The sequence below is a fragment of the Anomaloglossus baeobatrachus genome, chromosome 3, assembly GCF_048569485.1.
Source record: "Anomaloglossus baeobatrachus isolate aAnoBae1 chromosome 3, aAnoBae1.hap1, whole genome shotgun sequence".
NCBI lineage: Eukaryota > Metazoa > Chordata > Amphibia > Anura > Aromobatidae > Anomaloglossus > Anomaloglossus baeobatrachus.
The window spans coordinates 196355486-196369638 of record NC_134355.1 but is presented as its reverse complement, the minus strand read 5'-3'; the positions used below and the strand labels follow the sequence as shown (position 1 = coordinate 196369638).

The window sequence follows — 14153 nt, the reverse complement described above, 5'->3', positions numbered from 1 at the left end:
ATATATATATATTCATTCTTTCATACACATGTGTGTGTATGTTTATCTATATTTCAATTTCTCTTTTTTGAAGAGAGAAAAAGAGCATGATTTAAACACCATAAAAAACATGGCAGAATTCCATTTTTTCACCATCTTACCCCATTCAGAATTATTTTTTCCCGTTTTTCAGTACATTATATGGTAAAATGAATGATGACATTCAAAACTACAAATTTTCCTGCAAAAAAAACCCCAAGCCCTCTTATGGATATGTCAAAGGGAAAATAAAAAAAAGTTATGGCTTTTTCAAGAATTGCAGAAAAATGAAAGCACAAAACTACAAAATGTCTGGGTCCTTAAAAGTGAATTAATTGTCTATCAGTGAACTACATTTCTTGTATTTTTAACATTATCAATTGTGTCATCATCCTAGATCGCCTGGGCATTAAATAAGGGTGTGAAAACCGAGTACAAGCAGTTCTGGGACGTTGATCTTGGCGTCACGTACATACCATGGGAGAAAGTGAAGTTGGATGATTTAGATGACTTTGCTGAAGGAGGAATGATTGATCAGGAAACTGTCAATAATGGTAAAACTAAGTATCAAAATTGTTTTTCTTTTTTTGCATAGTGAATTAGTTATATGATTCCTGCCATCTCTTTTATGGTTGAGATGGGAATAGCTGCTTTTAGGTGCTGACCATAAGAAGTGGGGCTACATGTGCGGCTGGGCTTTGTTGTTCGAGTTACGGAAGCACTATAGCACAGCAAGCTCCTCACACAGGTGTCAAGCCGAGAAACCGTGGAAAGGAAGCGCACATAGGGTTTTATCCGATATAGAGTAAACGCAGGGAATTAGACAGGTACTCACCTGCTGCAGTTGTGACAGGCACAACTCCTTACAAGCACAAAGTAAATGAAATGGTGGTCAGCTGCAGCCCCGATGCAAGCAGTAAATATAAAATTGGTTTAAAGAAATCGGGTTAAATGCTGCACTAAAAACCACAGATCCAAGGTATATAGTGAATTCCTTTTCTTTATTTTCACAGGTCAACGCGTTTCAAAGACATCTTCGTCTTCTTCATCAGGACAAACACAAAAAGGAACAGCATAACCTATGCTGGTTATGCTGTTCCTTTTTGTGTTTGTCCTGATGAAGACGGAGATGTCTTTGACCTGTGAAAATAAAGAAAAGGAATTCACTATATACCTTGGATCTGTGGTTTTTAGCGCAGCATTTAACCCGATTTCTTTAAACCAATTTTATATTCAGGTGTCAAGCCAACAGAGTAGCCAGTTTCCTACACTATTTCCATAACTGCCATTCAGATCTATGGGAGTTATACAAACAGTGTAGCTGTACTGTGCTGTTTTCGGACCCTCGCCTCGGGTGGCTGACACCTAGAAGATTCCTCAGTCATGAAAAGCTGAGATGGGAATAACCCTGATAAGATTGTTGTCATGGTGTATACGTATGTGGCAAACATTAACTTAACTATTAACACACCACTGACCATTGAAAGTGTCCAGCGAAGATTTTCTGCATCGTGAAGTCATAATGTGTAAATGTCAGTGTAATGTTTGTGACATTTGTACATATTTTTGGGAAAATGACTGAATAGTGGCCATCACAACATCACACTCTGTACTAAGCATCCTGTGGTGTGCTGTGTAATTGCTCTCTACCAACCCTTTTGGTAAACGCTACAGGAACTCCTCGTCCTGCCTTGGTTCCTTCCCTGCTTTCTCATCATGGCTAAAGATACAAACTCGTGGATTCCAGGACAACAGAGAAGCCGAGTGTTTGCAGGATTGGCTTTGGAAGAAAGCGTGTGCATGTGTTACAGGGAATCTGTGTTCACCTGATGCTTCTTTTGCATTGCAGACTGGCAATCACAGAGAAACCCAGAGCCAGTGGTATTAAAACAGCCTCCACCCGCTCCTGTCCCCACTACCACCGTGCAGAGTCCGATAGTCCCCAAAACCTCCATAATAACCACACAGCCCGAGGTCTATAACCCACCTGTTGCCATGCTTCAGGTACGTAGAAGAATCGGCACCTTGCTCATGTCCTACTTCTGCGCTGTTAGTAAGAGTGAATGTAGTTTACATTACAACATATGTGCTTGTTAGTCCTACGCTCGTGGCCCTGCCATTACGCTGTCCGTCCATTACACACAGTCTATGAATATTAGTACTTACTTCTGGCACTAATGCACATTAGAATGCTTTTACAAAATATCACTTTTTTCTTCCTGCTAAATATATTGTAAACAGATTCCTATGACACCAACTGTGCCCGCTGTAAGCTTGGTGCCGCCAGCGTTTCCAGTATCCATGTCCGTGCCCCCGCCAGGCTTCACTGCTCTTCCCCCTCCGCCATTCATGCGTGCAGGCTTTAACCCTTCTCAGCCGCCTCCAGGTAAGCATAAAGTAATGTTATGGGTGCGGAGTCTTACTTTAATCTCCATTTTATCCTCATGTCTTGGGTACATGGACCTTTTATGCATTTGTATACAATGTTTTGCACAGTTTACGCCTTGTCTGCAGTGTGCTGTGCCACATGAGAAGTGCATTTTATTCCAAGTTCACCTTGTCATTACAGGCTTTATACCACCACCCCTTCCACCGCCCACTATTCCCCCACCTATGAGCTCAGCTATTCCTACAGGTAAGCCCACATTGTATATGTAGACATATGTATGCAAAAGTGTCATTTTTTTTTTCCTCCCCTTCTTCCAAGATCCATATTTTTTTTTATTTTTCCTTCCAAAAAACATATGAGGGCTTGTTTTATGTGACACAAGTTGTACTTTTGAATGACACCATTCATTTTATCATGTGATTCATTGGGAAGCGGGGAAAACAAATTCCAAGTGCTTTGAAATGGCAAAAAAGTTGAATTCCTTAATATTTTTTAATTATTTTTTTTTTTACCATGTTCACTACAGTATACAGTAAAACTGACCTGCCAATATCATCCTCCATTTCAGTACAATCACGTAGATACTAAATGTATATATTTTTTTGAGGGTAAAAAATAATAACAATTTTCTTGTGTCGCCATTTCCAAGACCCACAAAATTTTACACTTTTGGTATCTGGGGCTGTGTTGGGGGGGGGGGGCGTGCTGGCTGCGGGGTCTGTCCTGGCTGCAGGAGCCGCGTGGAACAGGGCGGTGCGGAGGGTGTCCCAATCCCGGGTGTTCTGTCAGTGGTGCGGGCTTTTAACAAATGGCGCCCAGAGGTGGCTCGTGCACAGATTGAGCTCTTGGCTCAATGACAAGCCGAGAGCTCATCTTCTCACGCGCCACCTCCAGGTGCCATTTTCCTTAAGTCCACTGCTGGGAGATTATGGGCCAGAGCCGGTTCGTGGACATAATAGATCTTAAGCTGAGAACGATATGTCCGCACCCGCTTACTCTTTGAAGTCCGCGCCACAGCCAGAGCATCTGGAAACATCTGCTGCACAGCCTTGCTTTACACATCCAGCCGGATCCCCGCCGCCAGCAGAGTGCCTATTCTCCACCTCCCGGTAGGGTACTGTACATTCAGATTGTAAAATGCACCCATCATTTTCCTCCCAAATAGAAAAATACGGCGGTATGTAATAGATATATATAATTTTTTGAATTTTCATATTTTTAACAACATTTTTTTCACTATTTTCTGTATTTGTTAGTCCCAATATGGGGCTTGCACCTGCGAACATCTGATTGCTTGTACTATACATGGCAGTGCTACAGCACCACTATGTATAGCGAGAATCACGGTCTCCTATGAACACCAGCTGAATTCTAGGTATTCAGTAGGCACAGCTGTCATGGCAACCCACCACTGGCCCATGATCATGTCATGAGTGCGCTCATGAGTACATGGAATGACGCAGCCACCTGTTGGATCTCATTAAATGCAGCTGTCAGAGATTGACAGTGGCACTTAGCAGGTTAACAGCTGCTGACGGAGCAATCTATTCTATAGGCAGCATGTATCAGGCACTGGCTGTATGATTTCAGCCAGGTACTTCAACGTTGGTAGTTTCAGGTAAGTACTGTTTAATTGCCACTGGAAACCGAGCCACATTTGAGACTTGTTGGAAATGCAGGTCCCCAGCAGCTTCTCCTGACCAGTCCCCCTGCAGTGGCGGCTCTTCCCCCATACATGCTTGCATGGAGAGACCTGTCACTCCAGGGCAGTGGGTAGGACAAGCCATCGGGAACCCGCCTGTCTGACTAATCTCACATGTGGCTTGGTCCTTTGACCTATTCAGTTTTGTTTTGGCTTTTTGGATGCCTTCCTTCAGGTAAATTTACAACCATACTCTTAATTTTTTCTTTTAACCGATATACCCCTTCGCCATGAATGATGGATATATACTTTATGGAGCTGGCATAGTTGTATGGACCTGGTTCATGAACTAGCTCTGATCACTGCTTTTAACTGCCTTAAGTGCACTTTCCAGCTCCAGTTAAAGTGTGTGATTCTTCATAGGCGTCCTTTCACATGCCCATACACCTACCTTGAAATCTGTGACGAGTTACCCTATGGCAGCCGGATGCCTTCTGATGAACCTGTCAATGACAAGTTGGTACTACTAGGTTGCCAAGCCACAGTCTGTCCTTCAAAGAAGATCATGATTTGTTCTATAGCCATCAATACTGTAGTATTCCAGTTGATAGAACAAGCGATCAAACAATATAACAGTTTTAAGTTCCCTGGAGAGTCTAAAAAATATAGTATAAGAAAAGACAATATAAAAAGGAATATTTGTAAATGCCATAGCCTTAAAATTTAGATCTATAAAATAGAAAAATTATATAAGCCATATGGCATATGTAAAGGAAAAAAATTGGGAATTGCTGTTTTTTGTTTGCCGCACTTCCCACAAAAACTGGGCCATTGAATCATACAGCGCGGCAAACTAAAATAAGCCTCATGCGAATGTTGTCATTCAATCTATGACTCTTGACACCTCATATGGCTATGTGAACATAGATATTAAAAAGTTATGGCTCCTAGAAGAAATTGGAGAAATCCAAAGCTCAAAAATGAAAATTGGCTGCGTCCATAAGGGGTTAAAATGTAATTTTGAACAAAAGAGTTTTAGGTACCTAAATAAGACTATACTAAAGATCCTGTGATCTTGCCTAGGTAGCAGCGGATTTCTTGGCCGGCCAGGACGACCCAAAGTTTATAGCTCTGGCCAATAGCTGCATTTCAGTTTGTCATGGTGTACGCCACAGTTTAGGGGATAAGTTTTAGATTGCTGACACCCCACCAACCATCACAGCAGAGGACCTGCCAGAGCTAGCCAAGCACCGTACATGGCTATCTTCTCCACTCTTACACAGTTAGTAGTTATTGCCTATTCTACGGATAGGTCTACTTCCAGGATATTCAGTGATTTGAATTTATTCTTGTATAGAGTCCCTTCCTGTAATCTTGTCAAGAAGTTGTTTTGTTGTGTTTTGCTTGTCTTCATGATGTCACCAGTGATGGGCGAATAGTAACTAATCGTGTTCGGATTATTAGTAATGAATCCCAAAGTCCTATTCTGGCATTCGTCAGGAATAACAAACCTAATGAAGCCAGTGGGGAACCCAAGCATTTTATATGACGAATACTGGAATAGCACTTGGTATTCGGTAAGCATTATCTGAACATGAATAGTTACTATTCACCTATATCTAGATATCACCTATTACCGTGACATTCAGGTTACCTGTTTCTGTACAAATTGCTTTAAACACATTGTATGTATACAGATAACCTCTGACTAATTCTATAAAAAAAACAGCTTTTCCAGTCTTTTGAAGTATCTGATTGGTTACATAAAAGTATTCAAAGTATTGTGCTTAATAGTGGACCTATTGTATAATAAGTGTATAACTACTAAAAGCCCCCAGTGGTCATTGGCATGCCCAAAAGAGTTCAGCCATTTTAAAAACCTGTGATCACAATCTATTGTTGGAAGTTCCCTAGAGTAATGTGGAGTAATGTACGAGATCTGGGTGCTGTTCACCTACACATACCTGTACTGACATGTGTCTGATTTTAATTCTGCTTTTCCCTATGCAGAAGTGAGCAGCTGCAGGCAACCTTTTAAAAGTATATTTTAATTAATAGACCTTGGAATAATAAGTTGCACACTTAGATATGTTAAAAAAATGTTCTTGTGCTGAGATAATGTGATAGATGTGCTCCGCTGTGTGCAGTGTACGCGCTGTGTCCAAGTTCATGATCACACATACATTCCTGATAATAAAGTATACAGATGAAACCTCCCGGCTCATACACTTTCTGAGGTAACAGATTTCCCTGGCTGTTTTATCACAGGAGCGAGTGTTTCTGCTTTATCACTAGTCCTGTGATCACATCATAAATCAAGTCAGTGACATATAGGCTCCGCGCTTGCTGGAGGTGCTACCTCTCTGACTTGGTTTATGATGAGCTCAGTGAGCTGGAGATTTGGCAGAAACATTCATTCCTGTGTTGCCTCAGGCAGGGAAATGTGTTGCCTCAGTAAATAGCAGCTGAGAGCCCTTGCTATTTCATCTGTATTCTTAATTATTATAATTGCGTATGCTTTTTTCCCTGGAAAGGAACTGTGCAGACCATAAACTGCAGCAGGTCTGCATGGTCGTACACAGCAGTACATAGCAGAGACACATTAATGATATGATCTCAGCACAAGAACATTTTTTTTAAATAGTGCAACTTGTTATTCTAATATCTATTGATTAAAATTTATTATTCTTGTGGGACAGCCCCTTTAAAGGGAGTATGTCATTATTATCAACCTTCCCTTATTCTCGAGAAATCAACATTATTCTTAACATGTAAATGAGCTGTTAAGATCTATGGCCCGGACGTAGATCTCCCTGAGAATTAGCTTCCAGAGCTTATTTTAAATGAAAGGGGGCATTACCAGTGTGAGACATGTAATGACTGACAGCCTGCTCTCCTGATCTACATGTCTCACACTGGTAATGCCTCCTTTCATTTAAAATAAGCTTTGGAGGCAGATTCTCACGGGGATCTGTGTCCAGACCATAGATCTTAATAGCTGATATACATATTAAGAAAAACGTGGATTTCTTGTAAATAAAACACCTGATATCTTGATATCAGTTTATTCAACTTCTGACCTACATGCTCATATAGACGGCTTAGCAGGGTTGAGCTTACCGACCGATTCCATTTAAGGATCTGATACTACCAAAATATGCTACCTTGAAGCCTATGGTGTGAGACTGGACTCAGATCTGCTCTGATTGTGAAAATGTCATTGTTTTTTTTCACAAGATATAAAATTGATAGCTTGTTTTCACAAATGTCCAATGTTGGCCAGGAGACTATACCTGTCTGTTCCAATACTACAATAGACTCTATTTAAGAAAGAAGAAACGCAAACCTTAGCATTTTGTCTATGCCAAGTGCTGAAGTACTCATTTAAAGACACAATATATATATTTTTATTTTATACAGCCCTGGTTCCTCGACTGCCCAACTCTGCAGACAGCATTAAAGACATGTCCTATGGCGGTATGATGCTGTCTATGCCATCAGTTGTGACCACTTCAGTATCTGCACCATCTGTCTTTAATCCTTCATTAAGTACTCAAGCCAACCACGAAGAAAAAAGACAACATCCTAAAGACATTGCTAATGAAAGAATGGCTACAAGTGGTACGTCTGCAGCTTTTTATTGTCCTGTACTGCTTAGGCTAGGTTCACACTAGTCTTCAGTTTCATTTTACATTGATCCATTTTATTTTAAAGCAAAAAAAAGGAAAGCAAGAAAAAAAATTGGCATATTCTTCAGTGGAAGGATAGATCTAATTGTTCCACTTAATTTCTTTTTTTTTTACTTTGGAGTCAGGGGTAATTTTCTGCATTTAGGTAGAAAATAGATGCTGTACCTGGTGCTTAGATCTCTGCAACGTATCTTGGATTTCTCAGCTCTTAGGGCCGTTTCACACATCCGGTATTTGGCAGATCTGGCGCACTCCAGTACAGTGTGATACAGTACAATGGCAACGCGGAAACGTCCGGGTCACATGCTCCGGTTACATGACAGCATGTGACCGGAGCTTGTTGCGCTGCCATTGTACTGTATCACACTGTACTGGAGTGCGCCAGATCCGCCAATCCGGCGAAAAGACGGATGTGTGAAACGGCCCTTACTGTGGAGAACGCAGAGTCCTCAGTGAGACAAGTGCAGGAGTTGTGTCTGAACAGTGCCCTCACTGTGACTGCAGCTGGTTGTTCTTCTCTATATTCCCTTGCATGGTAGAGAAGACACTACAAGTGCATTCGGCACCAAACCGGCATACTGCCTGTCTGCTTTATTCACAAGTACTCCGAGACGCCCATTCCTACACAACTGTAGTGTAAGCTCAGCTCTCGCAGTCCTCTCACAGTGGCTGCTGCATACATGGAGAAGGCATGCACGCCATGGACACTCCGCTTCTCCCACATTCATAGTTTGGAGATCTGTATACAACATATGGTGTCAGATCTACGCACTTGGTGAAGCATACTTCAGCATCTATTTTCTCCATGAAGGTTGCAAATAACTCCAGTACATAATATATACAAATTCCAGCAAAACATTTTAATAATATGTGAAATTTTAGTTACTTTTTTTTCTCCTCTTTTTAACATAAAATTTTTATTAAAGTATAGCGTCATATATTAAATCATATATGCAGCAATAACTGTACATCATTATAAAATATTCTCTGCTTTCTCCTTAATAACTTAACATTTGAACACTGCTGATAACTTCTTATCACAACAGATTATTGGGGTGGTGTGGTGATGACATCCGATTGTACCCGTGTTTTACCAGTTACTCTTAAAATTACTTAGAGCATCTCCCAAGTTGATATTGAATACACATCCATGCCTTCTCTTCTGTTGAGATGACACAGACCCCAACGTGCATTTTGGCAAAAGCCTTCATCTTGAGGTTCCTGTGTTACCCATTTTTCATTGTTTTTAACTAAATAAAGCATATACCGAATTTTTGGACTAAAAAGAGGCACTATTTAACAAGTGTGTGCGTCTTATAGTACAGAGGCAGCATCATGTGATGGAGGAGAACACTGACACAGCGTCCTCCCTGATCACAGTGTCCTGCCCTCCTTCCTCCTGCTCTGCACTGGTCTATGTCATCGCTTCTGAGCAGGAGAGACGCTTACCAAGACCTGACCGGACGGACGCTGCAGAAGCTGAGCAGCTGAAGGACCTTTTACACAAGTAACAAGTAAATCTCCTTTCTTCAGCGCTCTATTGGGAGACCCAGACGATTGGGGTATAGCTACTGCCCTCCGGAGGCCACACAAAGCACTACACCAAAAGTGCAAGGCCCCTCCCCCTCTGGCTATACCCCCCCCGTGTATCACGGGTTCTCCAGTTTTAGCTTTGTGTGCGAAGGAGGTCAGACATCCATGCATAGCTCCACAGATTTTAGTCAGCAGTAGCTGCTGACTATTTCGGATGGAAGAAAAGAGGGCACATATAGTGCCCCCAGCATGCTCCCTTCTCACCCCTGGATGGTGTTGTAAGGTTGAGGTACCTATTGCTGGTACAGGGCTGGAGCCCCACATGCTGTTTTCCTTCCACATCCCCTTGTAGGGCTCTGTGGAAGTGGGATCCTGCCGGCCTCTCAGCTCTGACGCCGGGCTCCATCCACAGACCCATTAGAACCTGATGGAGACGGAGCAGGGGTACGATCAGGGACAGGGCCCTGCATCATACAGGTACTCTGTGTCCCCGGCAGGCACAGACACACTCCGGACTGGCTGGGTGTTGTAGTGCGCCGGGGACCGTAACGTTGGAGTTAGTGTCCCTACAGTTTACTGGGGGACTTTGTGTTGTGGGAACGCAGCGCCGACCCCCTCTGGACCGGGCGGCGCTGCTGTGACTTGTGGTGCGCCGGGGACACGCCGACCGCGCTTTTACGGCGGCGGCGTTTATAAATTTAGTCCCCGGCTTTTTGGGCCTAGGACGCCGGCAGCTCCGATTCGTTCCCGCCCCCACCCTGTCAATCAGGGTAGGGGAGAGACGCTGTTCGCTAGCAGCGACGAGGGCTGGAGCCTGATTTACATGCTCCAGCCCTCTCACTAGGCACAGAGGGAAGCAGGCTTCCCGCTCTTGGCCAGGAACGCCCAGGGCCCGCCCCCCTTCCTCTCTCGGGACGCCGGCAGCCATTACATGCAGCCTGGCTGGAGGAGGGACGCAAGGCTCTGGGAGACCTGGACTGGGGGGCTATCTTGCGACCTCACACCCGCTTTTTAAGCGGGCGGTAAGCGGTTTTTCTGTGCTGGTCCCTCTAGTGCCTCACTGTGTATCGGTGTACTGTGTACAGATATATAGATATTGTATTTCTTGCACTGTGAGGTCGCTTCTGGCTGCATATCCCAGATCGCTCTGAGGAAGCAGCAACATGTCATCCTCAAAACGCAAGGCTGCCAAGGCTAGGGCTGTGTACACTGTGTGTGCTGCATGTGGGGCTGCTCTACCAGCAGGTTCCAAAGACCCCCATTGTGTGCAATGCTCAGATCCGGTGCTGCTTCGCCAGCCGCAGTCAGGAGAGGTAGTGTCCCAGTCTGAGACGCTTGTAAGTTCTGCCCCGGTGACAGGGACAGACTTTGCAGTTTTTGCGGATAAAATGTCTGTGACTATGACAAAAATCCTTGACGCCTTGCAATCTATGCATGGGACTCAGTCTTTGGGCACGGCGAGGCCTCTGTCCTCAGGTCCCCCTCACTTGGAATTAATCCAGCCTACAGGGGGGTCCCCGGCTTCACAAGCTGAGGATTATGACTCAGATGATAGCCCCAGCCACCCTAAGCGGGCTCGCTGGGAAAGACCCTCAACGTCATCACACTGCTCAGGGTCTCAGCGCAATCAGTCTCCCTGTGATGTGTCTGAGGAGAGTGATCAGGAATCCACTCCTGGAACCCCTCTCAACCTGGATACCCCTGATGGGGACGCCATGGTAAACGACCTTATCTCAGCCATCAATAGGCTGTTGGATATTTCTCCCCCAGCCCCTTCAGCAGAAGAGGCGGCTGCGGAGCAGGAAAAGTTTCGTTTCCTCTATCCCAAGCGTAAATTGAGTGCTTTCTTGGATCACTCTGACTTCAGAGAGTCAATCCAGAAGCACGACGCTCACCCAGAAAGGCGTTTCTCTAAACGATCTAAAGATACACGTTTCCCTTTCCCCCCGGAGGTGGTCAAGCGCTGGACACAGTGTCCAAAGGTCGACCCCCCGATTTCAAAAACTTGCAGCTAGGTCCATAGTTGCAGTGGAGGATGGCGCTTCACTTAAAGATGCCAATGACAGACAGATGGACCTTTGGTTAAAATCTGTCTATGAAGCTATCGGCGCGTCGTTTGCTCCGGCATTCGCAGCCGTATGGGCACTCCAGGCTATTTCAGCTGGCTTAGCAAAAGTGGATGCTATCATACATCCAGCGGTGCCGCAAGTGGCGTCCCTTACCACGCAGATGTCGGCGTTTGCGTCTTACGCTATCAATGCGGTCCTAGAATCTACCAGTCGCACCTCAATGGCGTCCGCCAATTCGGTAGTTTTGCGCAGAGCCTTGTGGTTAAAGGACTGGAAAGCAGATGCTGGTTCCAAAAAAATGTTTAACCAGTTTGCCTTTATCTAGAGATAGACTGTTTGGCGAGCCATTGGCTGACATCATTAAGCAGTCCAAGGGTAAAGACTCCTCTTTACCACAGCCCAGAACAAGCAAACCTCAGCAGAAAAAGTGGCAGCAGAGGTTTCCGTCCTTTCGAGGTTCGGGCAAGACACCATTTACCTCGTCCAAAGGGACTCAGAGGACGCAAAGAAACTCAGATTCGTGGCGGGCTCACACACGCCCCAAGAAAGCAAATGGAGGTACCGCTTCCAAAGCGGCTTCCTCATGATTTCCAGCCCCCTCCCTCCGCATCTCCGGTCGGGGGCAGGCTCTCCCGCTTTTACGACATTTGGATGTCACAGGTCAAGGACCGGTGGGTGACAGACATTTTGTCTCGCGGGTACAGAATCGAGTTCAATTCTCGTCCTCCAGCTCGGTTCTTCAGAACCTTCCCACATCCAGACCGAGCAGATGCTCTGCTGCAGGCGGTAGAATCCCTAAGAGCGGAAGGAGTGGTGATCCCAGTCCCTCCTCAGGAACAAGGGCAAGGGTTTTACTCCAATCTCTTTGTGGTTCCAAAAAAGGACGGCTCGTTCCGTCCTGTTCTGGACCTAAAACGGCTCAACAAACATTTGCACGCCAGGAGGTTCCGGATGGAAACCCTGCGTTCTGTCATTGCCTCAATGTCCAGAGGAGACTTCCTTGCCTCAATAGACATCAAAGATGCTTATCTCCACGTGCCAATTGCTACAGAACATCAACGTTTTCTACGTTTTGTGATAGGAGACGACCATTTTCAGTTCGTAGCTCTGCCATTTGGTCTGGCGACAGCCCCACGGGTCTTCTCCAAGGTCATGGCGGCGGTGGTAGCAGTTTTGCACTCTCAGGGACACTCGGTGATCCCTTACCTAGACGATTTACTGGTCAAGGCTCCCTCTCAAGAGGCATGTCAGCGCAGCCTGAATGCTACGCTGGAGACGCTACATCCTTTCGGATGGATCATCAACTTTCCAAAGTCGATCCTATCACCGACTCAATCACTAACGTATCTTGGCATGGAGTTTCATACTCTAGCAGCGATAGTGAAGCTTCCGCTGAACAAGCAGCGGTCACTACAGACAGGGGTGCAATCTCTCCTTCAGGGACAGTTGCATCCCTTGCGGCGCCTCATGCATTTCCTAGGGAAGATGGTGGCAGACATGGAAGCAGTTCCCTTTGCGCAGTTTCATCTGCGCCCACTTCAATGGGACATTCTCCGCCAATGGGACGGGAAGTCAACGTCCCTGGACAGGAAAGTCTCTCTTTCTCAGACGGCCAAGGACTCTCTACAATGGTGGCTCCTTCCCACCTCATTGTCTCAGGGAAGATCCTTCCTGCCCCCATCCTGGGCAGTAGTCACGACAGATGCGAGTCTGTCAGGGTGGGGAGCAGTGTTTCTCCACCACAGGGCTCAGGGGAAGTGGACTCCGCAGGAGTCCACCCTTCAGATCAATGTTCTGGAAATCAGGGCAGTGTATCTTGCCCTACTAGCCTTCCAACAGTGGCTGGAAGGAAAGCAGATCCGAATCCAATCGGACAACTCCACAGCGGTGGCATACATCAACCACCAAGGAGGGACGCGCAGTCGGCAAGCCTTCCAAGAAGTCCGGCGCATTCTAATGTGGGTGGAGGACACAGCATCCACCATATCCGCGGTTCACATCCCGGGCGTAGAAAACTGGGAAGCAGACTTCCTCAGTCGCCAGGGCATGGACGCAGGGGAATGGTCCCTTCACCCGGACGTGTTTCAGGAAATCTGTCGCCGCTGGGGAGTGCCGGACGTCGACCTCATGGCGTCCCGGCACAACAACAAGGTCCCGGCATTCATGGCGAGGTCGCGCGATCAAAGAGCTCTGGCGGCAGACGCCTTGGTTCAAGATTGGTCGCAGTTCCAGCTCCCATACGTCTTCCCACCTCTGGCACTCTTGCCCAGAGTGCTTCGCAAGATCAGATCCGAGTGCAGCCGCGTCATACTCGTTGCCCCAGACTGGCCGAGGAGGTCGTGGTATCCGGATCTGTGGCATCTCACGGTCGGCCGACCGTGGTCACTGCCAGACCGACCAGACTTACTGTCCCAAGGGCCGTTTTTCCATCAGAATTCTGCGGCCCTGAACCTGACTGTGTGGCCATTGAGTCCTGGATCCTAGCATCCGCAGGATTATCTCAAAGAGTCGTAGCCACAATGAGACAAGCTAGAAAGTCGACTTCTGCTAAGATCTACCACAGAACGTGGAAGATTTTCTTATCCTGGTGCTCTGCTCAGGGAGTGTCTCCCTGGCCATTTGCATTGCCCACGTTTCTTTCCTTCCTGCAATCGGGGTTAGAAAAGGGCTTGTCGCTCAGCTCTCTTAAAGGGCAAGTTTCGGCACTATCCGTGTTTTTTTCAGAAGCGTCTAGCACGTCTTTCTAAGGTGCGCACGTTCCTGCAGGGGGTCTGTCATATTGTGCCCCCGTACAAGAGGCCGTTAGATCCATG

At 45.9% G+C, this 14153-nt stretch overlaps 1 protein-coding gene across 6 annotated transcripts in view; it reads left to right on the top strand.

The window, feature by feature from the left end:
• Positions 1-14153, top strand: part of SCAF8 (SR-related CTD associated factor 8) — a 333369-nt gene that overhangs the window by 128506 nt on the left and 190710 nt on the right. For all 6 annotated transcript variants that reach the window (XR_012751614.1, XR_012751615.1, XM_075339680.1 and 3 more), the window contains 5 exons: positions 416-572; positions 1868-2022; positions 2260-2404; positions 2588-2653; positions 7470-7670. Coding sequence is in view for 4 of the 6 variants with exons in the window: in XM_075339680.1 (XP_075195795.1) it covers positions 416-572; positions 1868-2022; positions 2260-2404; positions 2588-2653; positions 7470-7670 (724 nt within the window). In the remaining 2 variants the exon portion in view is untranslated. The remainder of the gene's footprint in view (positions 1-415; positions 573-1867; positions 2023-2259; positions 2405-2587; positions 2654-7469; positions 7671-14153) is intronic.